This window comes from Serinus canaria, chromosome 3 (genome assembly GCF_022539315.1).
Source record: "Serinus canaria isolate serCan28SL12 chromosome 3, serCan2020, whole genome shotgun sequence".
NCBI classification, from domain to species: Eukaryota; Metazoa; Chordata; class Aves; order Passeriformes; family Fringillidae; genus Serinus; species Serinus canaria.
This window is the reverse complement of record NC_066316.1, coordinates 20,122,132-20,149,239: the sequence shown is the minus strand read 5'-3', so window position 1 is coordinate 20,149,239 and position 27,108 is coordinate 20,122,132. Positions and strand designations below refer to the sequence as shown.

At 36.4% G+C, this 27,108-nt stretch overlaps 1 protein-coding gene across 1 annotated transcript in view; it reads right to left on the bottom strand.

The window, feature by feature from the left end:
* Positions 1-318: 318 nt before the first annotated feature.
* The window catches only part of GPATCH2 (G-patch domain containing 2), a 119,053-nt gene continuing 92,263 nt past the window's right edge, over positions 319-27,108 (bottom strand). Inside the window, exons 9-10 of the mRNA XM_009096395.4 lie at positions 15,999-16,081; positions 319-4,001 (exon numbers count right to left, since the gene is read on the bottom strand). Of these exons, the coding sequence (XP_009094643.3) occupies positions 3,832-4,001; positions 15,999-16,081 (253 nt within the window). The 3' untranslated portion in view covers positions 319-3,831. The remainder of the gene's footprint in view (positions 4,002-15,998; positions 16,082-27,108) is intronic.

Genomic DNA, 27,108 nt, shown 5'->3' with positions numbered 1-27,108 from the left:
CCTAAGGAGTGAAGGGAACTTGTACTTAGAAGTCTTAGAAGAATATGATAACAAAAGTACTGCAAACATCTTAAATGAGGTATTTCCTGATATTGTGGTCTAACCTCTTCAGCAGGATAATAATAACCTAGGAAAGAAGTACTAGTAAAAAGGTACATAAAAGGCAGTGTAATGGCTTAACACAGTATGCATTTACTTGGTACATGATATCAGCCACTTTAATTATATTTCCAGAAACAGCATGTTTTTGTACTTACCTAAGCAATAACAACACTACTGAAAAGGGTAGTTTAAAGAAAAGAACACACAAAGCCCATGAAGAATTGAGTCTATTTATTTTATTCCATCTTGCATTTGTGTTGTTAAAGCAAAGCGTTCTATACATATCATTTAGTTATTTACTGCTGTTCTACACCCATTATTGACCTAATTGCAGAAAGACAAATGCAGGGACAAACTTGTTAAAACAAGCATATTGATAATGCTTCTCTGACTTCGACAAATATTCATTTAGAAATAAGATACTGCTCATGGGTTTCTTTTATCAACAGTTAATGGCTCAATTCACAGAACTTGGAGACACCATGGAACATGGAGCAAAATGCAGTGCTGATAATAGGCAACGTCTCTTCTCTTCACTACACGTTCTTCAGAGGAAGAATATTATGGTAACAGCTGAGCTACTGATTCAAATATTTAAATGGAAAGAATCTGGCAAGTGATGGATGACAACTTTTAGATACAAGATGATCCCGTATTTATTTATGTAGGCAAAAAACTTCAGTGTCAAAGGCATAAAGAAATATTATCTGAAAAAACTTGTATATGTATTTTAAAATAATGTGTTCCAGTTTTATAGCAGGTATCATAGTATGATTGCAGGTTAAACATAGGAAAGATCCAAAGAAAACAAACAGTAAATCCAAGTATTTTGACCTATTTCAAAGCGAAATAACATTGCAATGGCTCTAAAAAAAACCCTGCAATTAATTTTTGCTTTGTTTCTTAACACTAGTTTTAACTGTATGAAATCACACTGCTGGAGTATCTTTAAAACCACTCCTGTGAGATGTGGAAAAATGAAAACGAAATCACAGTGTGAGCCAGAATGGGAATTTTACTGCACAAAAAATATCTCAAAACACCACATAAAAATATTTTAATAAATCACTTTGTTCTACAGCTTCTAACAGATAAAGTGTACTGTCAGCTGTGGCATCTACTGATAATACCTGGGGGAAAAAAAGTGTATCTATCTCTGTATCAAAACCAGTTTAACTAACCTTAATGTCGAACAGATTCTCACTAAAAGGCTGACTTAGAACAAAAAAATTTAAGATTTTCAATCTGATTACATAGTTCTTCCATTATGACAGTCTACTAGGCTGGGTGCTTCACTGCATCTGTAGGAATGCATGAAAAAAGAGTTGAATGAGCTAAAGATGTTTTTCCTCAATACTTCCCTCTTACCTTTTAAAAACAGGAAACAGTTTCAAGCACTTTTGGGGCTCTACACTTATTTCTTGAGAAACTACTGCTATGGTAAATTACACAGAAATACTTCAGGGTAGTGTTATAGGTGCCATATTTCCAGTCCAAGACATGCAGGTGTTGGAACTAAAGCAGAACAGTGGAATTTTAACAGACTGAGTATTCTTTCACAGTTTTACAGACAGAGGTACAACAAACATCTTAAAAGAGTCACTTTTGCAATTCACAGGTTGAAAATTATTTTAAGGGATTTCTGATTGCAGTGTACAAAACAAAGAGATTGTCAGAGTTCACTTGCTCTCAGGAGCACCTGCACAGAACAGATGCAGGCCACAGAAATGCATTATTTGGAATAACACACAAGTGGGCACCTCTGCCAGCTGCAGAATTCCGGGTTCTTGGCCCTTTGTAACTATGTGACCTTGAAATTCTTTGGATATGGAATGTATTTAACCAAGTTCAGTTGTGCAAGAGATATTCGAAGTGGCAAACTCACATCATGCTATGCCCCCAAACCTTAAAATAGAAAGTATCTTTTGCTGTATAAATCCCAATTCTGTTTAAAATTTCTTATAATTTTAAAAAGTAAAACGACACAGTCATACAAAGTATTTAAACAGCAATAAATAGTCTTCCTGAAACTCAAAGAACACGTGCATTCAACTATCATAAAAACAACATCAGGAACTAATCTGTAATCTCTACACTATGGTGGTATGCTGAAACAACGTCCCCAACTGACAGTAATAGCACTGGAAAATATGAACATTTCTTTCAAGCAAATTTAATGCTATAATGCTGCTGGTTTTCCTCTTCCTGCTACTATTTTCCTGGAAAAATGGGTGAAGCTGTGAGAAAAAGGAAAGCAATAAAAACACTTCTTAAAATTAATCACTGTATTTCACAGTTGCATGAATAAAGCTGTGCTCTTTTTATCCTAAAGAAATATCTTTGCAAGCATCTGGAACTAAGTATTTTTCTCTGCAGCCTGGGAGTTGTGGAAGGGAGATCCTCCTCTTGAAGAAAAAAAAGACTGGAGAATCAAATCCTGTTCCCTCTGCAAAGAGGGTAAATATTGCCAGCTACTAGAGTCATGGGTGGTGAGAGGGGCACGATTTTCTCCTTAGTCCATCTGAAAAACAGTTTCCTTCAGCCCTATCATTTAATTTTAAAGTGGAATTTGTTTTATCCTGCAGACTAATAAGTACCCTAGGAGCTTGATTGGTTGGCGCTTAATGAAATTGCTTCTGCTGACATTAGATACATTAGGATACTGATTAAAACACTTAATGATCCCTCTTGATTTTAAATTGCTAGCTTAGATTTGTGAGATGCCATCAAAGTATCTTTTTCCTTCCTTTCCTCCATCCTAATCCTGCTTCTCCTTGCCCTTTTTCTGTTCATGATCCTTAAAGGTTGTGGCTCATTGGCAACAGCTCAGTCACAAACCAAATGTTAACACTACGTTGAATACTGCATTGTTTAAAATGTGCCAAACCCCAGGATAAACACTGAAACACAGCCATCCCTGAAATATAATTTCCTGTTTCAAAGCTCAAACTATTCTTAAATGTGGAAACTCTGAGGACTGTTAATATGAAGGGAAAGACAAAGTTACAGTAAACTTTAACTCTGTAAAATATTTGCTGAGGAAAGATAATTTTGTAAGCGTAAAAACAAGTATAAAAGCACTACTTTTCTGCTTGAATGTGGAAGACAATAATACAGTGCCAGAAAATGGTGTTGGAATGGGATTCCTACCCCAACAAAGCTATTTTTCATTCTCTTAGACAAAATTGCAGACCATATCACCTTCCAGTGGTAAACATGTATGTATTATGGCCATAATGACAATTTATACTTAAAAATTGTTAAACACTATGAATACCAGGTTTGGAAACTTTGCCTGAAAAGGGGGAAGCCACAATAGCTGTAAAAAGTTCCATTTTCCTCAACAAATCTTATCAAGGCTCTTGAGACGAAATTATAACTACAAAACAAAATTTACTTATATACTAAAACCTGCTGTGCCAGAAGCTTTTACCAAAAAAAGTGAGTATACTGAATTTTATGCTTATTACAAACCTTAAGACCACAGAAAATAAAAAAGTAGAAGTTTTTGTACATTTTAGCACCATTATGAAGTTAGACTCTATGCCGGCTCTGTCACTGCAACTGTACCTTGCAGCTGGTGGCGCTTGCGTGAAGCTCGTTGACTTCAGCCATCTTTGAGAGAAGAAAAACTGGATTTGCCAATCACAACAGATAATGTGTTTGCCATTTTTTCCTTTTTCTTTTTTTTTTTTTTTAATTTAATTTTGAGCTTTATTTATATCTCTGTCAGCTAAATCCAAGTCCAAGTCCTTTGGGTCTCTGGATGGCTCGTATGGGCTCTGCTATCCCTTTGCCGTCTGGTCCCAGCCCCATGCCTGGGGTCCAGCCCATGCTCTGAAGCATTCTGTTTCCAATGTTGTTTTCTGGAATTGGTTGGGTGTTTTCACCTACAAACCCTGAGATTAAAGAAACACACAGCATTAATCAGCACTGCCTGCCATGTGGAGAAGAGCAGGATAATCTCCCATAAAGCTTTAAACCTTCTTATTCTCCTAATTCATCTAACGGGTTTCTAGAACAGGCTGTCTTTGCTCATGTTGACCTCTTGACTGCATATGATTCGAAATAATACAGTCTAATGCTTTTATTTTTAATGCTTTTGAAGATGCATTCTGGTTTTACATATGACAAACAGTATCATATTATATTCCAATACGGTGGATTTCACATCGGCCTCAAAGAATGTAAATCACCGGCAGATGTCTACCAGTACATTGTCAAGATCACATGAATTTCTAGTCCCATGCAGTCACTAAGAAGAGACATCATAGTAACATGACCATCACTCTGTCCTTAGCAATATTTATCAATGACCTGCCTCAATGAAAACATATATAATAAAATTGTTCTGATTAAACAATTATAGCTCTTACAGAAACAGTACAGACAGGTGGTCAACTACTCTGTAATTCCGCTATACCTTTACTCAGTTTCTCTTTTATTGAACATCGTGAATTTTGATACGCCCAAAGTTACTTTTGGTGTTTTCAATTTTACTAAGTGTTGTTTACACTCTCTTCTCCTAAGCACTGAGATCTTTGAGAAATGCTGCATACACACCACAGAAAAGAGTACCAAGATTCCAAGTGTTAGTATATGTTTGTTACAATAACAGATTAATTTTTTTTATCAGAAAGGATGCTTTTTACCCATGAATACATCATTTAAAAAACAAAATAGTGAAGTCAAAGTAATAAAGCTATTTTTTCCCCTTCATCAACCAGACTCCCCAAGCCAGAGTTTAGAGACAATGCATGGATAAGCATTCTAAATATAAGTATCTTGCACAAGGGATATTTATTTCAAGAATCTGTGTTAAAATTTATCAACTTTCACCATGCAAACAATTTTAAAAAGGACTGAAGGTTTTGAACACAAGCAGTTGCATGCAGACAGCAGGATTTTGTTTTCAGCATTATTCAATATTGCCCTGCCCAACAACAAAATAAAAAAACCCCTCAATGTGCCCAGCTTCAAAACTATCTGTTTGATTTTCTACCTATTTATTCTGCCTGCTACTTTTTGAAAAATACTGTAGTAAAAGCCAGTAATTTTGAATTCTTGGAGACTATAATATCTTCAGCCAAGAATTTACCATTGACAAGCAGCTGGTTCATCATTATATTACCTTACTAAGCAAGAACACAAAGAAGTTGAACATGAGCTTCTAAAAAGCCTAATTTATCACACACACACACAAAAAAAGCAAGGTCCCACAGTGGAAACTGCATATACAGAGAGAAATTCAGAATGAGAGGTGCCCATTGAAAGCCTCATGATGATTGTGATGACGAATTTATAGTACTCCAGCATTATCCACTATAGATCTATTCATACTCAGTAAAACACTGGCTACATAAAAGGCAGGCTGCTTTCTAGTATCTCAGTTCCTGAGTCAAAGAAAAAAAGGAGTGCATTGAGGGAAGGCATTCTTTAATACTGGTTTGAAGCTATGCTTAATGCTAGGCTTAAAATAAAGGCTTTTAAGTCAGCAGCCTCCAGTCCCTGAGAGGGTTCTTCTTGAACTGACCAGCACAAAATTCAATGGCCAAGACTTCCTTTCTTTTCAGGCCCCCACAGGCAGAGACAATTTTCATACAAATGAGTCCCTGGCACTGCCTGGCATACACAACACAGGCTTTGTAACCTTCCCAGTTATACTTTCAAGCTCAAAAAAAAAAAATTAAAAAAAAAAAAAAAAAAAAAAAAAAGGAAAGAAGAAAGGGTACTGTTCAACAAAAATTCTGGTAAGCCTCATAGGTAAAACCCTGGAACTGTGTTTTGGTCCACTTTTTGTAAAAAATGATGGCAAAAAATGAAGAATCATTCCAGTAAACGTTTGTGGAACAATTAAGGGGAAAACTTCAAGGGGAAGAGAGATCTAACAGACCTGCCAAGCAGGAAAGAACAGGCACAAGGGTGTATTTTATGATACCTAAAAACTGGAAATATGAAACCATTCATAATGCTGCCCAGGCAGAGGCAGCAATGCTGCTGGAACAGTATGCAAGGCATAGCCTGAGACAACATAAACAGCTTTTTTGTTTTAGTCTATTCAGGGGAAAAACCCACAGAGCTCTTCCTGCAACAGATGTACCTTTCTATATGAATTTCAATTCCTGAGACAGCCAGAGGAACCTCACAAAAAAGACATATGAAAGAACATTCTGTACCTTGACATATTATTTAGTAAACTGGTGCTTCTATTTTTGATACCTTTTGAAGCAATTCAATGTTGTTTTTCCGTGACAATATAATTGGAATTATTTGTTTTTAAAGACATATAAGTACTGCTAGAATGTGTATATGATACCTATTTTTCCCTCCACTGTACATACTTTTATATCTCCTATTAAAACACAAGCTCTCCCTAAGAGTCCTGTTTTACTCTTGTATATCATCAGATTAAAAAAAAAAAAAAAAAAAGAGAAAAAAGAAAAAGAAAGAAAAGAGAAGTCACCATAAACCTGGTTTCACAACCCACTTTTGGGCAAACAATCAAACAGCATACACTGTCCAAAGGATAAGGCGTTTGAAGGCTTTGTACTGCAGCAAGAATAAAGCAAAACCAAAACCCCACCTATCTTGCCTATATTACTAATTGACTAATTACTCCTTCTCATAAATGAGGTGAATACAGATTGCTTTTATTTGAATTGTGAAAACAGCCATTCCATTACAGTATAGTTAGTTTTTATATGAATACTATGTATGTCTGCCTTTAACATTCCTGCAATTTTCCACTCATCACTTGAAAAATTTTTCTGTAATGCAACATATTTTACTTGAATCCAAAGAAAGTAGATAGTGGTACTGCCCTCTTCCTCCATTTCATGTGCAATCAGCAGGTTGGAAAAAAGCCCAACATTTGCATTGCTGATAGACTGCATGATGGGAGAGAGCTCTTAAAAATCATAGTACACTGTGTGCTATTCCCCTGACCCCCATTCCTGTGCTTTGGGCTTTTATTTTCTAATTAAAAGCAGTAATTGTCCTTGCAATATTCATCTTCAAGTTCAGTTTTTAATTCATGCCTATGGCACTTCTTGGACTAGCCAGTAGGGCCTGTTAGACAGAATGGTCCAAGCACATGGCCTTGAAAAGGGCTCTGCTACCTCTGGGACGTGTTCAGTCTTGACCCACCCAGAAGCAAGAGCAAAACCAACCCATTGTGCTGTCCCACAAAAATAACTATGCAAAATCAGATTAAAAAAAAAAAAAGAAAAGTGGGGATACATTTTACTAATTTTAATGCTGTATGTTGTTTCCAGGAGTTACAAGGACGTCTCTGCACTAATAATTTGTAGGAATCTCCTGTGCAGTACACCTTTTTTTTTTTTTTTTCTACAGACACAAAATGTTTTTAGCAACTCTAACAACTGATTCCTGATCTACCATATGAGTAGTCCGCATGTAGAATTTGCTGCCATTATATGAGGGAGGAGCAAACATTAGGGTATAGTAACTTGTTTGAAAAGACAGCTCTGTAAAATACCCTCAGCTGATGTTCCTTCTCTCTGCAATACTGACAGCTGTAAGAATAAAAGACAATTCTCAAATCTTTGTGTATATGAATAGACACACTTCAAGGTCTACATTTTTTATGCATATGACCTTACATACATGGAACATGAAATCAGTGAGTAGTAAGTGACAAAATTGGGAAGTGGAAAGCAAAAATTCATCACATTTGTTTAATTTTGGTATGATACTTATGATGGCATTAAAGGCAGGTTTCAGTGAAAAATAAAGGTATGTAATTTTTTCTTAACAGCTGTTGAGACAGGTATGTCCTGGTTAAACAGTACACTAGCATTCAGTGCCATACTCTTGATTTTACAGCGATTGCCATGAATTAATTTAATTCCATCTGTAAGCTAAAATCAGATCAGAGGTCTAATGCTGCTGCAGGCTTCACATCTGTTTAATCATTTTTGGATACAGCAGCTTGCAAAAGTTCAGCTTTTAAATTTACTTCATATTTAAGAAACAATGTTACACCAGTGTACAATATTGTCAGCAGGAAACAAATGAGCCTAAGAACAGTTTTGATCTGACAGACCCATTTTATTTGCAAAATGCTTCTACAAATTCAAAGCTCAACATTGAAGTTATCGTTTATTACAGAATAATAAAGGAGCTGTGACCTGATAAACTACTACTGTCACAATATTTATTTGTATGGTCCAATTGCTGGATAAGACTAGCATCAAGCATGTTTGGCTTATATTGGGCTGAATAAAACCAGAATACAGCTAGGATCAAGCTCTCAGATAACCCTTATTTAAGAAAATGTGTGGGTTTTTTGTTGTGTTTCTCTTTTTTCCTCTCAACCCCCCCAAGCCATAAGAAACAAATGAAGGCATACTGAAGTAATTTCATCTCTGGCCACATCACTATTTCTGATGTTAAGAAAACGAGGTTTTAAACAGTTCTGACAAAATGACACTGTACATAAATATAGTCTTGCCCTTTCATCTTTCTTTTGTATGATTAAGACTTGTGAGCACAACAGCAATGCCTTCGCAGAGCATACCACAACTATTATTTCCTCTTCTATCGCTCCCAGCAGCCTTAAATCCTTTAAATCCTTTCCTAGAAGGATCTCTTTTTGCTTGGGTAATTTTTGCAATACATGGCCTGCTAACCCTTACCCCCTACCCTGGATCTCACTTATGTCTATCACAGTAGAGTCAGTCTTTCTACCTCAAATCTTCCAAGAAGCATTGTGGATGGTAATTCACTTGCGTAATTGGCTCAAGAGATGAAAATCTTGTATCTGCCTCTCTTAGCCACTAATCTATCCAGCTGACTGCAAGCCTAATTGGCAGCTTGTTTAGTAATTTGGCTCCTAAAGTGTTGTATTGATGTTGGATAAACAGCCAATGGAAGCAGAAATGATACATGCTGATTCTCTTTAAAAGCTGGTGCACTTTCCCCCTCATTTTCTGAAAGCATTTAATATTTCATCTATTCTTTTTCTTTTCTGACTCCTCACCAGACAGATGAGCTCAGAGCAGTAGGGACTGATCCTGATACACAAGGAAACCAATCAGAAAAATACATTGCTGTAGCCTTTTTATGCCAGCTTTCTCTAACTAGCAAAAGGGGAATCAGACTGCCTAGATGTTTATGCTCTTAAAATTGTTTTGGGTAATTGCACAAACACAGCTTCAGAAGCACCGCCACCAGCTGTATGGTGATTTTAAAACTCAGTACCTGCAGTGATTTTCAAAATTCAGTACATATGGCTGTGTATCTACTAAAAAAACCACAAAACACCAAACCAAAACTAAAACAACTCAGCTATGAGAATGCTATGAAAATTGTTTAGCTAATATTTGAGACTGCTTTATTTCACCATACTTTAACACATCCCTCACACTGAGCTATCTAAGACTATCTAAAGAATAACTTAAGAATTATTATGTTCTGGTAAGTCTGCTAGCATTAAATTTTATTCTAACAGAGAGATAAGAATAGCAGAGAGGACATAGCTACGACTTTAGCAGGTGCTGGAGGCCTCTGTATTTATCCCATATCCACAGCAGAGTTTTTGATGTCTGCACTGCCACAGTTTCATTCCTACTACCCCGTCTCAAGGGGTATTAAATGTGGCCTGGGTAAACACACCCTGTCTTGAAGCACAGACTCTAGATTTAAATCTATTTTCATCTCTCCTGAATATATAAACATAAATTCACATACCAGTGAAGACTGTGACACTGAATTTTCGGTACAACTGGTTATCCAGAAACACAGATCACTTGGAATTGGATTTGCAGGTGCTCTTCTCCTTCCATTCTTTACTGGGTTACACTGTGTGTGGAGTAAAATTTCATGCCCATTCAGTCTTTGCTGCTATAAAATTGGTTGAAAGAGTTGGTATTTTTAGATTGCCATTTATCCCTCTGTAAGGGGAACATCTTGAATACCCACTTCAGTCTTTTCACTTCAGTCCAAAGCAGGTCTTTGTTTTATGCCTTGTCTTTGATGACAGAAACATTGTCACTGGATGGAACTTTGGAAGATGCATTCTCATTGGTGGACCTGGTAAAGTTCTGTTTAACCCCCCCCAAAATTCAGCAAAATGAATCCCTTCTGATAAGCATTCCCTCACTTTTACAGAAAGACTCACAGCCTTACAATGAAACACTGGAAATCCAAAGCAAAAATTTTCTTTGTGAAAGCCAGAGTACGTACAACAGATTTTATTAGGAACTTTTCCACCAATTGGAAGGCTTTTACAAAAAGACAGAAATCTTGCCTGCAATGGAAACCTGATCAATAAATTTTATTTCCTCAGATGGTAAACAGGTATTTTGACTCCTCTGAAGTGTCAAAACTTTCTGCATAAAGCTATCAGGTTTATGCACAGACCTCCTTCCTTATTATTCAAAGAGTGAATCATATGCTGAAAAACCTTTAAGAAAAGAGGTTTTTGCATAATATCTTCCAGGGACTGTTTGCAGCAGTGCTCCCTATTCCCTCAGGAGAAAGAAAAACTAGCCACCAGCAACTGAGAGATTGTTGTGGAGGGCAGGGATAAGAAATGATGCTGACTGAGGGAAAACTACACGTTTTAACTGCCAAACCATCTGTATTTTAACAAAAATCCTTAGCAATTACCAACATAAAACTGACTGATAGAAATACCAGGTACTTCTTTTACTGGTTGAGTTCTAGGAAAACTACAGGACATCCATTTGCCCATCTGAGGAAGGAGATGGTTCTAACAAACTGCACACAAAAAGAAGGTGGCTCCTCTCTGTGGGGAACCACTTCAATATGTTATCTGGCAGAGAATGTGCAGAACTTGCAGAGAACATAACTGCCCTTGAGGATGAGTCTCCTTACTGATATCTCTGTTTCACTTAAAGCCAGTCCTCAAGTGTACAACTGTTTAATGGAACATACTTTTGAAAATTGAATATAATGTCTGGTTTAGCCTTCCCCCCCACCCCAGATTTCCACTATATTAAGGGTACTCTCTTTGGTTATATTCTCCAGTAAGCTGGTTTATGGTTCTTGAAAGTGAAGCCAAAAAATCCATGGAATCACAGACCATCTCAGTTTGGAAGGGACCCATAAAGACCAGAAAGTTCAGCTCCCAGTAGAGGCAATGTGAATGGTTTCCATACCCAGAAACAGCTATCTTACGAAAGACTTCCATTGTAATTCAGGGAATTATTCTGGAAGCTTCCACATTTCACAAGATAACAGCACTTAGAAAGACAGGTACAGTCATCTTCTATCAATCGGAATGTTTCTTCTTGACTTTATAGTGGCTGTGTTGTACAGCCTGTAGAATATTGTCTTCTCTCTAGATCACAAGAAACCCGTCAGCAATTTTCCAGGATATGCTTGTCCTGGTTGAATTGCAGGTCTTCTGAACTCTGGTGCTTGTATGTAAGAAGCCTTTCCTGAACCAGCCATCTCAAGCTCAACACAGAAAGCCTTTTGCTCTGAAGGGACTGCAGCTTCCAATACTGGATGGCACTCTGCAATCTTTTAACTTCTAGTTTGGTGAGACAATATGGTAGAAGAAACAAAGAAACAGAAAGAAGTCCCAAAAATTTAACTTGCTGCCAAGTTAGATACCAGCGAAAGAAAAATGAGAGTCCATGGGCTGCACAACCAAGCAGGCATGAAGTGCATGCCAGGAAGGACTCTGGCAGACTGAAGGTAAAGAAATGGTGCAATGCAATAAGGGAAAGGATTCACAACATGCCAATGTTGTATTGCCCTGTGACAAGGTATTTCTGTCTATAGAGTTGTACATTTGGTAGACAGAAAAGCAGTGAATCAAGTTAAAAAGAAAATAAGCTTATTGTCTAGGGTTTTGGAAATTTATGGTCAGTTCATCCAAGTATCCCAAAGTTTACCTTTCCCCTGAAACTATCCCGCTAAAATTGACCTTCACCACAAACTCAGCCTCAGCCACCTCTGTTATCACACTGTAATCACAATCTTTTTCAAATCATCGTTTTGGTTCTGCAGATATTCAGGTCTGATTTTTAATCACTGACACATTAAGCATCAGCAAAATAGTTTGCTTAGCTGTTCCATTGGCAATTTTTAAAAAGGAATGAAAACATGTACCCTTTTGATTACCTTGTTAAAGTGAGTCATGATGGCATTATAGCAGTGCTCAGTATTTCTGCTGTAATTAAGAAACTGTCATATTTTTCATTAAAACACATTCTTTAAAATGAGACTTTTAACTTGGTCATTTCAATCAGGACCAGCCTGAAGTGTAGTATGTGCATGCAACACGCCAACTAGATAAAGAATATGACACCTGAAATTTGGTTTTGCAAAAGGTAAGTATTAAAGTGCCCATTACATGCATAGTAATTTAACTATTTTATATAAACATTTTCTACATTTTAAATAAAAAAACAGCTTTCTCTTCTCATAATTGGTTTTTAACGCTGCTCCAAACTGTCAACCACACTATGCAACACCAGAGTAAAACAATTGTTTTGAAATAGAAATAAATGACTATTTACAAGGCATACAAATATGAGATGTGAAGCAGAATTTGATGATTTTTTTCCCCCAACATTTATGACTTAGAGGTTTGTTATTAAAAAAAAAATCTAAAATATCTCAAGAGATTTAACAGGAGATGCTAAAAATCAAAAATCTTGTACACAAGAGTAAATTAGAAAGAAACTGGGATAAATGCATATTCTGTGTATGGTATCTAAAATTTTGTATCACCTATTGGTTTGATATGAGACCTTAATTAGATAATCTAAGATTGAAATTGCTGCAAATATTCCCAGTGCATGTGTTTCTAGTAGTAACACTACCTTTCAAAGAATGGTCTTTCTCTAGCAAAATTTTTGTTGTTGTTGTTGTTATTTTATTATCACTTTCATTAAACTGGACCCAGTATTAGAAGGGCTATTTCCATGACAATGGATTAGTTTGTCTAAGAGGTCCTTTTACAAACTTGAGAGCACTGTATCGCTGCAGTGAAATATGTCAAGGTGTCACACGAAATAGCTCTACCACTCAGGTAGTCAGAGGGGAGAGAAGGTCATTGAGAATGACCTGTTCTCACATGAGAACAGAATCACTGGAATAATATTGGTTTCATGGAAGCAATCATCCAAAAGAGTATTTAAAAGATACAACACCTCATACTTCAGTTGTGGGAAGTAATAAATTTTCACTAGTATCAGTTTTTTGTTGATTAATTAACTATCTAGGTTCAACAATACACATATGGGATATATGAAACATCCACCAAATAGAAAATTTATCGTAGAAAAAACGACAGAATATGATACTCCTGTACCAGTACTGTCAGTTCCTAACCATCCATGCCTATATTATTTCCCATTTTCTTCACTGCTATTCAACACATCTTTTCTTTACCTTTACAAATGACATTTTTGAAACTATAAAATGCTCTGTGCTGCTCAAACTTTCTTGCTTCAATAGTTTCTCAATGCTGTACAAGTAAAGCTACATCCTTTGTTACTAATATACACAAACCCATTGGTATGTGACTTTGACTGCAGGCTGAGAACGGGCTATAAATTTAGAAATCAATACCTAACTCTATCAATATTCATTTTACTTTTTCAATACAAAATACAAAGGTGAAAGAGCAGTAAATAAGCTGGAGTACTGAAATAAATTGGGTGTTCTTGTCACAATTAATAAACGTTTAACCAATCACACTGCTTGCTACAGAAGTCTGTGGCTTTGTAAGGTGTCTGAAAGTAGCAGGTGCTACCCTTGTGGGACTCAAACCCAGGGAACGAGTTCCAGTACCTCGTTAGGATCGTTCTCATCACTACTACTGGACCTAAAGGCACACATGACCATTTTCAGCACTCTGCAGATTTTTACAAGAGTTAATTGACCAATGTACTTTTTTCCAAATGCAAATGGAAATTTAGAAATCAGTCTTACCAACACACTGACTCAGACCAAACCTGGCCAATTTCCAGTCCATATAAAGAAAACACTTGCAGTAAAGGAGTCATTTACAGACAGCCTTTCAGGTTTCACTATGATATCAAATACAAACAATTATTAGGAAAAAATTTTTTTAATTTCCAATTTCTGCTCATGTAAACAACTTCCATATAATTTTCTTTCAAGAAAGAAGCTCACAAATTCTTCTGCATAAAATCAAGCCCTTCTATTCCCATATCTTAGCTAAATAAAACTACTGAAAGAAGAATAATCAAATAAGCAATCTCTTATTTTAATCCCAATTTCCAAACATACATTCACTCTAAAACAAAATCCTGTTTGTTTCATAAAATCTTATGGAACACTGACAAAAAACAAGGCCTGTGACAGACAAACAATCATTTAGCTGTAGAAAGGTTAGCCTTCGAGAAAACTGTAATAACCTCTAGCATGCTATACATTACCTATACACAGGTACAAGCTTATTCAATGTTTACCAAAGGTTCTATTTGCTTAAAAACTTACAAGGATGAAGTGTAGAAAAACAACAACTTTTCTAAGACCACGAAAAAAAAATTCTCAATCCTCCTGATCACAAGAAAATTGAAAAGATTACCTTGAACTTGAAAGGAAAAGAAGGCACATCAGTTAAAAATTACCTCATATGATACCTTTATCCACCAGTATTCTCTGTTACTCTTCATATAAAGGCAGACTTTGGGGGAAAACAATTTCTAAAACTGTGAGTTCATGGACACATAACATTGAATGACCACATATTTGCCTTAGTATCAAAATATTGGCTTTGTAAAGTTACGCAGAGGACCCAGCTTGTAAAATAAAATTCTGCACACTGAAAGCCCAAAGTAAAGTGAATAATAAAATTAATTTCACGAGACTTGATAACCTCTCAGTACAAAATGACATCCTCTAGTACTTGAAAGTTGTGAAGTGAAAATCACCTTGTAGAAATAATTACATTATTCTCTCTTCAGCCATTAAGTATTTTTCTTTCTTAGTTCACATATGTTCAGAGTCTTAGAACCTGACCCACAGATTCTCTGTTTTTCATACTGCTGCCACTAAGGTACTTTTATAACATTGTTAATATTATTCCTGGTCTTTTTCTGCCACTGAGGTTTGAAACAAAGAAGTTTCAGGAGGGGGAATTCAGTCAGAATACAAGTATTAGGCATCTCTAAAGACATTTACTTGAAAAATATTTGAAAATTCTATGTGTTGCAAATGTTGCTGCTGTAGTTTAGGTATGACTAGGACATGCAGTCCAGATTTCTGTATTAGAAATATATATAAAGGCTCACATACATCTGAATCTTTCTGGTATGCACATATATAATTAATACAACAAACTGATTAGAGTCCTATAAATCACTGCTAAGTATTGAAAAAGTAATTTCACAGCTGTGACATCAGCAAAATGCATCCAATGGCTGTGACCTCGCATCTGTAAAGATCTTTCAGAAATGCGCTTGCAAGTGCTTCCTTTTTAATCTACAGCACTAATTTTAAAGCTGTGTTTCACAGCTTTATCACCACATTTTCGATTGTTTACCCAAGAATTCACATCCTAACTTTATTGTGCAGGGTATTTAGAGCATTCATATGCACAAAACATGATGCCTCAGGTCTCTTCCCTTGTAATGTTTGAAGGGACATAAGCAGTAATCTTTGCTGTCTCAGTATATGAAAAAAGATTTATTGTCTTTTAAGAAGTGCTGTGCTACAAAGGACTGGAAATTGGCAATTATTGCAGGAGAGTGGAGGGAGCCTATTTATTTCTTAATCTTTATTAATAAATAAGAATAGAACATATCTGAAGTTATATGGGAAGTTATTGAATTTATCAAGCTTTTCCCCAGGTCACTGACCTACTGCTTTGTGTTTAGAGATTTAACATCTTGTGGTTTGTGTTCTGTCCCAGGGAAATTGGTTACCTGTGGGTCCTGGCAGGGGAGCAGCTTTCCTTCTCCGCTTGATGTCTCCCATGCACAATGATCCTAAGTGTACGCTGGTTTGCCTGCAAGTAATTATAGGAGAAAACTATTAACAAAGGAAGAAAACTGCCACATAAATACACAGCTTGTATAATCTGAACCTATATCAAAACATTCTCAACCAAGATGAAGCTGCACAGTCAAGCCACCAATCTTGTTTATATCGAAAGATAATTATGTTTGTTGACAAGCGCTCAGTATCTAAATGCAGCATCGTAAATTGTTACTGGAATGAATAAATATAAATATAAAGGGAATGCTTTTTAATTTTCAAAACTGGCAATCTGTCTAGCTCAACATAAAACAAAAACACTGTTGCTCCTGACAGGAAAATAGCTAAGATTAATTATCTAAAGAGATCACAATGCTGTTTGTAGGTTATCAATTGGCTGGTAATGCTTTACTGTCAGAGCAGCATTTATTACATGGAAAATATTATCAATTTTTTTTAAGGTAAGATGAAGAATGAATGAGAAAACATGAAACAGTAAACTCTTCAAAGGTGCATGAAATAAACTTGTAGCATAACAATTTATCCTCTTCTAATTCACTAGCAAGTTGTGAGAATACCACAGAAGCACAATATCTGTTAGGCTTCTTGAACAATTATGAGCTTGCACTTGGAGGCTGGAAAATTGATGGAGATGCAGAGGATGGGAAACAAGCAAATGCTATTGCATTAAACCCAGCTATTAAAAGTCAGTACCACAGGAAATGGTAAATTTGGAATTTTCAAGTGTTGACTTTTGGAATAGAATCTCAAAGGATAATTACAGTTATTATTTTTCTTAAAGTAATATAGAACGCCTGCAGAATTGAATATATGTAGCTGACTTTTCTTTTTTAAAGAACCAGAACAGAATGGGTGGGGGGTGGGAATGCAGTAATTTCTGAACTGCACAATTTTAATATGTATCTATAAATGCTACTGAGAAATGTGTTTCTTACCACATAAGTGTAGTGAATTTTGATAAAGTTACAAGTTGAAAATTGCATCTGACAATCCAAAGCAGCATAGTAACACTGGGATCTGGTTTCAGTGTAGAGATATGACTTACCCTTTATGGCATTTATAAACATTTTAAAGCTGGGCTACTTCTAAATGAATAACAAATGGTCATATACTGTGGAGAGACCTCAGATCTGCTCCACAAGGTAAAAGAATGACAACAATGCCTTGATGAGTAAGATGACAATGTACAATCCTCTGCATATTTCTTCGAAGAAGATACAGTAGATGAACAAGCAGTGCTTGTATTTAGAAATAAAATATTCCAAGAAACTTAGGTTTCACAGAGAAGTGCACTCTAGCTTCACCTAGTGAACCCTTATTTCAACACTTTTCCCCTTTGTTTTAAGCCACATTTTCTTTGCAATTCTGACATGAAATTTTATCCTATTTTAATATCCAGAAACTCAACACAGTTGAACTAGTAAACTAACAGAATAATTTTCAGTTCTGAATTTAGAAAGAAATCAAGAAGTGTGACCCTTTCACGACTGATTGCATGATAAAGAAAATGAATATTTAAATACAATATGGGGCAACAGTAACTAAAGAAAATATATTTGAGATGTTTGATCAGAGTGGATCACTATTTAACAATGGTATCAAACATGTAGAATAAGTTGTGTGATAGTTGTAAATTATATGATCTACAGTGTGAAACTCTTGTTTTCTAAATGAAAAGCGGAGAAAGTCTGCAGGAATACAAGTAGGATGATAGATAAAAATTAATAAAGTCAGGCAACTGAACCTGAAGACTTGAGCCACAGCAGTAACAGTGAGCAGCATTTGAGTTATTTTACCAGAATTGATTATCTGTTACACTACATTGAGATATCTAGATTATTGATTTGTAAGATTATGGTCCTGGGGTCCCCCCACTTTTCCTCCAGGCACACGGAATGGAGTTGCAACAAATAACACTAAGTAAGGACTACTTTGTTATTGTTGTCACCCTTCATGTAGAACACAGCAGTTACTTTTTAATTTAAAATCAATGAACGTCTGAAAGGCAGCCTTGTTCCTTCAGCATAAATGAATCATTTGCCTTTGCCGATCACAACAACCCCATCACCAGCCAAGGTGAGCGTGGGTATTTCTTTGTTGTTGTCAAAAATTCCCTACACCACAAATAACAATATGCTGGAGCACCAATTAAGCTTTGTCAATCCCAGTTTGATGGCCACTACCATCAAATGTTCAGCCAACTTGCGATTGTAAAGCTGCAGCTGCCTTCACCAGGGCTTAACATTTGATATGCTCTGCCAGTGTAAATCACAAAAAGGAAAACAAAAAGCTTATATTTATTTATTAATTTATTTATTTAGAGAGGATCAGACAAGAACTATTACTGCTCTGGAACTGGCAGGTTAGTCAAAAAGAAGCAGAGTTGTGAAGCTGCACAGTACATCTTGAAATGCCTGTAATGGGGGTATTATAAAGGAGGGAGAACTCTGACCCTCAATCAGGCTAGGTTCAGCATTATGTTTCTTAGCATTAAATCATAAGAGCGTGGATTACAGAAAGGAAGAAAGCTATTTGCCTGCCTTCTTTCTACTTACCCCTAGCTTGCTTCCAGCTATCATTTATAAATAGTGCTCTGGAGGGAAGCTAGGCATTTTATTAGGAAAAAAATAAAACTTGTTAAGACCACCTTGCCTGAAAACCTGGCTTTTGACGTGCTGGTGACAGGGACTGGAGCAAGCAGTGTCAAATGGAATAATTTTTAGGGAAAGACAACAGGAACTTGTCGCCTCATTGTATGCATTTACAAATAGAGGCTTTTCAGAGTATTAGGCCTAGTTAAAGCTGCCCTCTGGATAAAAAGTGTTCCCAAGCAGCCTCAGACAAGCTTGGGAGACAAACAGATGTGACTATGGTCCCTGGCGTTTGGCAAGAACACTCACTGTCAATAGGAAAAATATGAGCATGGACAGGGCATCAGCTGCACCACGGCCGAGCAGGCCTGCAAGTGTCATAGCAGCGGCAAAGTTGTGGCAGAGGGAAATAAGAGGGCTGCAAAAGCCAGGCTGGTGTGAACTTACACTAGCATGCCAAGAATTTTTGTTGTTGTTGTTGTGTCATGCCTCAACGTATTAAGCAAAACACTGGAAAAGCTGCTGTCAATTTTTATTCATTTTTCATCTTGTACACAGTGTTTAGATTCTCCTTTCTACATGGTAAATAAGAGTCTCAAAAATGAAGACAGAGTGGGAAGGCAGCAATACCAAAAAAACCTGTAAAAAAGCTATTGAAATAGTAAATAAACCCCACAAAGTTTAGTTATTAAATCCCATAAATAAATCCCACAGATCTGATACAGCAAACACTTTTATAGAAGCAATGACATGCAAAGAAATTCACAAGCATTTATTCATTTTTGTGAAACATTCCCTCTGATGGAAATTTTTCTATTTCCTTCTTAAATAGCAGCAGTCTCTTTATCATTTCTTTTTCTCAAGGTAATTAAGGTAATTGTCCTTACCACGGTAACATGTCTAGAATTGTCTCTTTAAGCTCCCCAAACATATCTCTGCCTACACAACACAATCCTCTTTTCCATAATTTTCATAGCTCCACAGGCAAATATTTTTGATGAGGGCCTTTTGAGCAGTTATACACATTCACCTCTCTAAGCATTTGTAACAGGTCATGTCAGATTTCTGTCTACCCTGCCCTCTGCAGTCCATGGACCATGTGGTTACGTTCTCCAAATAAACATCTTGTTCTGTGGGGGAGCCTACAGCTAAGGTGCTTTAAATGCAATAAATCTACTGAGCAACTGAGGAGCCAACGGGGTTCTTCGCTCTTTCACTGGTAGTTTTCACCCTTGCTACTATCAGAGCTGAAAGTTCACCAGTCACTAAGAACAGCACAATAAAATGGCTCTACGACAGCACATACTCCTGAACACGTGTTCTAGTTCTCTGATTTACTGCCTGCTTCTGTACTCGCTATCATCTGAGGTGTAAAAAAAACCCCAAAATTTACGAATGAAGGCAGGTGTGGAAGAGTGTTTTTTATTTAACAGCATTTATCAGATTTCTGTACCCTAACTTGGAAAATCTGATACAGCACATTATTATGATGCAATAATGAATAATGTTTTCAAGAAGACTGATTTCTATTCCATAATTAGATGAATTGGTAAGGATCAATATATGCCTATCCATTATAATGTTATTAACATCTCTCACCTGAGGAAGAAACTCACAGTAAACAGTGACACCCCGTTCTGCCACAGTATCAGTGCATTCCTGCAGATGGCTGTAGAACTCTGCAAGTTTATCACCACTGGATGCTTCAGCTAATGGAGAGGTTTGATCAAAGTTTTTAAGCAAACTTTTTTGCAAGACATCAGAAAAACGAAAAAGTTAACTGGTTCATATTTTAGAAGGGACCGGAGAGTATTATTTTGAAGGGGAAATCTAACTGAAACTCTCAGTTTTCAGTCTTAAAATAGAGATAAAAAGTAGATATTCATATGGATATGATTGCAGAGAGAATGTGGGAGGGACAACTTAACTCACTTTAAGCCTGAAATTACCTGACAATTTCTTACACGCTGAAATTAGCAGGGAGAGCGTGAAGCAATGTTCACAGCAGCAGTTAAGGATGGAGAAAACAGAACTCAATTCTGTTTATGTGGAACCCAGAAAAACAAGTGAATAAAATGATTAAAAAATGGAATGTGTGGAACAGGTCAACTTTATGAAAATCCAAAAATACCCTGAGCAAACCTCCCCTTATCTAAGTACCTTTTCCACAAAAATATCACATAAATGATTCTCTTTACACAGAACAGATCTGTAGTACAGCCTATCTTGTTTATACATGGCTTAAAATGCAGACACTGCTGTATCTGGTGGCCAGTTGAACACATCCATTAGTGCTGCTTAAATAAGGGAGTCTGGAGAAACTTTAACTCTTACTGATCATTCTTAAATTATCACAAGTGGCAGACAATGCCTTCAAGAGCAGTGGAGTCAATGGAACAGTTTATAAGTTTAGAGGTAAACATCATTACACCCGCTTTATATACGTCTTTCTAAACATCTCGTAACACTAATACCTAATTAAATTAAGACTAACATAAAATTCTACATTCCCCTTTGATTGAGTCTCCAGAAGTATGGATTAAATTAAAATGTATCACTCCAAATACACCTACTAAGCAACTGGGGCTGTAAATTTGGGAAGACTATTATGTATTATCTAGGTATAATGAATGCTTAATCTTTGCCTCGGGCATGTGTATCAATATAGCCACAGAAAAGATGCATGATTATTTCATAATATTACACTGAAATATGCAAGGCTCATTTGTTTGTAAGGAAAAATATAATAAAAACAATGGCTAAGTAAATTTATAAGGAAAGATATCCTCTTTCCTTTGTGGTACACAGCTTGTCACAACATGAATGCAGCCCCTGGTGTCTCATTGAACACCCAGAGAAGGGTGGCATGTGCAGTAATGCATGTGTCCCATGGACAGTTAGGGAGGGATGGTTCCTTGTCCACCTGCCTTCTTTTGTTCTTTTGCTTTCTTTTCACTTTTCTCAGACAACATTCAGGTGAAATCAGTTCCATGCTTGACTCCTCCTCACCCTTTACTAACAGTAAAGCTTTTCCTCAAACTTGTCTAAAGAATGACATTATCTATCCAACAGATTGTTTCACCTACTTCTGCAACAGTGAAAGCCATTACATTAACCAGAAGAACTATGCACTTTATTTCCCTTTTATTACATCTTAAAAAGACGTGATAAGCCCATACAACTCTATCAAACTCCTTTCATACAACGTCAATCTGTTCACAACATAACTTCAAGCAAAAGGACGACATACCTGCATTATTGAGCGTCCTGGTGCAATCCCATTGTGACTAGAATACAATGTTTCCCTGGCCCATGAGATTAGCTCATTGCTTAATAAATACTACATCCTAGCACAATCCTTGCTGTAGTCTTTAGCGGCACTTTTGTCATTCAGACACAGTAGCTGTCCAGAATTTATCTGACCACTACAAATCAACAGATTCAACTTCACACTGGCATAATTTTAGTGCACATGATGGAAAATAAAAACCTGCATCACTCCAAATGATTTGACACCCATACTCCAGTCACTTAAGCACTTTATTTGTGAAAAGAGACCCTAAAAAATAGTTCAATAGTAGAGGCCTACTGCCCTCAGAAAGGATAAAGCATTGTTTTTTCTTGGTTCTAATTAGTAATTTAAGCATATGTTCAGCATTTAACTCTAAATGTTTGCCTTTTCCCCAAGCTCTAAGACAGCTGTCCAAGATGTGAATGCCAGAAAACATTTAAATATCAACATCTGTTGAATTATGTTAATTTAGTGTAATATAATTGGGCATGAGTTGGAATTGATCAAAAGTATATGAATTACACAAAGGCAAATCCAAACCAATATCTTGGTGTACAAACAAGCCACCAAGGAGCACTGAGGGAATAACCCCCAAAAATATACTTCTGTCAAGAATTAGATAGCAAAAACTTTCTGTTTTCTTCAACAAATGACATGATTTCACATTTTCAATACAGGAACTTAATATTTACACAAGCTCAGAATATAAATTTCCTATTAATTTAGACTATTTCTAAATATTTTTGATGACAAGTTCCATTATTGTTTTGTGTGAAGAAATACATGATAACAATAACGCTCATATTCATGCAAGGGTGAAATGTAGTTTGAAAATAGGTTACAGGACATTATTGTTTCACAAATTCCAAAGCAAATATGCTTCAGTTTCTTCTCCATCTTGCAACAACATTGTTGCTATTTGAGAGATATGGGCCTCAGTCCATCTCTGAAGTGATTTAGAAAATATCTTTATGACTTGAGCAGTAAATATGGATCTGAACAGATACTTTAACAGAAGGACTTGCTAATGTACTCAGCTACACTATTTCTTCCAGATATTTCTGGATACATATTTGTTTAGCACGAATGAAATTCACTAAATAAGCTAAGTATGGGACAAATGTATTTTTCCGGAAAGATTTAAAAGTACTGGATCACAGTCATATAGAGTTAGGTTTAATTATTGCAAGCATAGGTGTTGCGTTCAACATCTTTTAAAATAGGTAAGGAATAAGAAGCAACACTAAAAATTCAAGTATATAATACAGTAGCACAAAAATGGAAGATAAAAATGAAAGTTTTATGTAATTTGAAGCAAACTATCTAAATTTTCTTCTAAACTCTTTCACTACACAAAATCAGAGTCTAAATAGAAGTCAGTATGCTTATGCCTCAGAATTTTAGTTACCATGCACCAGGGGATCCTGATTTACACGTATGATATTCAAGGATCCTTTTGAGATTAGTAGGAACCTGATGTAAAAATTGCAGAATTTAATGTGCAATAAAACCAGAAAGAGGGAAACCCACCCTTCCTTCATGCATGACTATTCATCTTCATCCTTACAATATCCATCTTCCATGTGCCTTTGTGGAGAAATGCAGAGAGACAAAACCAAATTTCTTGTGGTGGGGAGATGATGGGACAAATGAATGGTGGAAAACCAGAGTGCAAAACAACCTCCCTTCACTGCAGAGCTGCTTAACCACAGCTTAAACAGTTTGTGGGGATGACAGTGCAAGCCCCTGTGCACAGCTCCTCCTCAGACCTTACACAGCAGGATGGGTCTTCAGACATCCGAGGTACAAATTAACTTTATCCTTATGCCAGTAATATTTTAACAGGTAAGATGAGACAAACAAAATTTGAGCTCTGGAGCACAAAGTTGTGCAACAAGAGAGCAAGACACAGCATCTACTGCAGCTGAACATGAGAAACACGCACACCACATGCTAAAATTTGGTCACTTCAAAGTGAGAGATTTGCTATCAGTTCATTCAGGTGAAAAATTCAATCCAGATAGTACATCAGGAGGATCCAGAGGTATAAAATTTCTAGAGGTTATCTGATTTTTCTTTTTAATTTACATGCTTTTAAAATCAGGAAACATAACTTCTTGTTAGTCAACATACTCATACACCTGGAACTCTGTTTTAAATGACAAATTTTCAGTACCATTTAGCAGCTTGTTTATGTACTTTGTTATAAAGTATATTAGATTTTAGTGCAAGAACAACATAATTCGGCTGGTAGTTTTATGTTAAAGAGAGAAAAAAATCTGCTCAGATCACATGAAAAAATGTATTTGCAAAACAGAATACAGGTCAAAACTTCTGCTATTTTTACAAAAGTTCTAATTATGCCAGTTAAAAGGTGATACTTTCAAGACATTAGATGACTAATCAGTATTTACTCAATAGACACTTTAAATCTATCCATGAACCACTACTGAGGCTCAAAGATTTCCATAAAATTAAAGCATCACACACTGGCTACCTTTTGAAACAACAATTAAACTGTCATGGCCCTCTCCTCCTCCCAAGTGAAAATCTTTTCAGCACCTTAAAAATAAGGCCATGGTAGAGAAAACTCAATCAGGAATTGCCCTCTCCCAAAACAGCACCATCTTTTATCCTTTCCAGGGAAGAAAAATACCAAACTGATGGAATAATGTTGTCCCTGAGGGTGACAGCAAGGGAGGGAAGCAATGTGTCCTCAAACATTCACATAATTTAATCTGGAACTGCAAATATTATTAAGCAGCAATCATAACAGCACAGTTACTGCTTCATGGCACTCCAAAGAGGAGATAAAACTGCTTAGTTGTTAATTTCTAATGATGTAAACACATTTGGATTTTAATGTTGTATCTGAATCTCTTGCATTATTAGCTCTGGGGTTATAAGACATTAACTTACTACCTTTAATAATTTTACACTTGAATTAAAAGGCATGTTTAAATATGACTTTATTTTAAAGCATTTTTGTTGAGAATATGATGGCATAATATTCATGTAATGGCAGAAGCAAATCACCTAATAAAACAGCTATGCATTCCTTTGCTTTTCTACAGTGTAAGTATGTGCACATCTCGGTGTGTAATTTCCAAAAACTGGCTGAATTTACCTCCTCCGGTATTGTAATTTCATTCCGCAAAAGCCACATTAAACAATTACAGTTCTTGTAATTAACCAGTAGTCTAATGTACAGTTTTCTTATCCCAATCCATTAACAGCTGCTCAAAAAACGTAGTAATTAATGGTTTCATTTATTTTTGGCAAACCTGCACCTCGACAAATAGTTTTGTATCTGTTGCAAATTAGGACTCTTTCCCAAACAACAGATGACACGATGGGAAAGAGGGAACAGGCAGAATCCTTGCACATCTTTGTCTCTTTAGAAGATCAAATAAAGAGCAGCTGTAATGTTATTTGTCACATTTGTGTAAAAAAGTACCATGTTCCGTACCATCAGATGGAGATGAACAAGTGCTGTACAAACAGGTTTTATCCTCTAAAACCAGGAAAGACAGAAAGTTGTAACTTTAATCAAATTTTGAAAAGCTCTCCTCAGGTTTGGTGTAATTCTTTCTCTTACAAGCTTTCTTTAAATACTAATTCACAGAGAACACAGTTATAAGAAGCGATATCACGTGAGAGTCATCCTCTTGTACCAGCACAAGGCACAAATTAACACTGGACTGAGAACAACTAGGGAAAGGAGGGAAAGTGAGGGTTGCAAAAAACATGGGGAATTTCAGGCTGTGCTGTTCACCATGGCAGGAGAAGACTTCAAAGACTTCTGGCCAGCCCAGGTGATCACTGGAGGACTGGCACACATTGATTAAATTCTTAAAACAGCCTCAGTTAGGTAGGTGAAACCTGGCATGTAAAATTCTACTCCACCTTGAAACCTTTCATGAGTATGACTTAGCCTTCTTTCAAGCGAGGACTGAACTGCATAAGAACTATAAGTAGATTTTGTTTTTCCTCTCTCAGAGGTCTCAGGGGGAACACTGGCACGTGGAAAGCCAATACAGAATTGTCAAGATTCAACCCCAAAAAATTACTAAGTGGTAAGAATCTGGGTGCTCTTTCCCTTCCAGTTTCTCGATTCAGGCATTTATCAAATTATAGTTACAATACAGTAAGGAAAAATAAATATGTAGATGAAATAACTCATGGTACGTAACAGGAGCACACTACAAAAGAAATGACCTCTACGTAAAGGAAATCATTACATGAGAGTAACTTATTCAGAGTCTGAGGGCTTCCCAACCTGCAATTCTCTTGCTTCCAGATTTCAGCATAAATTACCAATTATCACAGTGACTGTATGACCAAAGGCAAAAGTTGGTTAAGTATTCTGGTTATTCTGTCAAATGAGGACAAAGGTACTTCCCCTCTTCATAAGGATATTGTAGAGGAAAAGTACATTATGTATTTAAAGACAGGGAGATAGTTGTGTGATGGAGGTCCACCCCCACAGTAAACAATGAAATCACATATTCAAAATCATGTTACAGCAGTTCAGCAAAATATCCTTCAACACTGACCCCACTGCTGATCAAAGGAATCTCTTAGCCACTCTTAGGAAAAATCTCCTTTGGGTAAGTTTTTAGGTAATTTTTTTTTTTTTGTAAAATTTTAGGAAGTGACTTAAGAAAACATATTTTACCTCATGAGGGAAGCAGGCAAAGAGCCCATGACCAGCTCCGGCAGTTCAGCTGCCAAGCAGCAAATTGTTAACTCCCTGTAACTCAATCATGTGCAATTGTTTGCCCACTGCCTCGGGCTACAGACAGACATTTGGTCTGCTAACAACTGTGCCAGATGAAGACATTACTATCCCAAGCTATTTGTTATCACACATCTGCTGGAGATTATCATCTCCACAGCTCTGATGGAAGAAAAAATCATGTGAGCAGGCCTTAATATGGTTTGTACAAAACTGGCCAATTTAATTTAAATAGGTGAGTTGAGCTAACCAGACTGGTTTTGCACAAAGCATATTAAAAAAATTCAGAAAAACCCCCTTCTTGATGGGCAAAAGAATAGGGGGTGAAAAAAAGCAGCTGGAAGAATTATGTATCACCTTTAAGCAGTGTAGCTGCATTGGGGAGGAGACTGTTCCCATCTTAATGTAGAAAGACA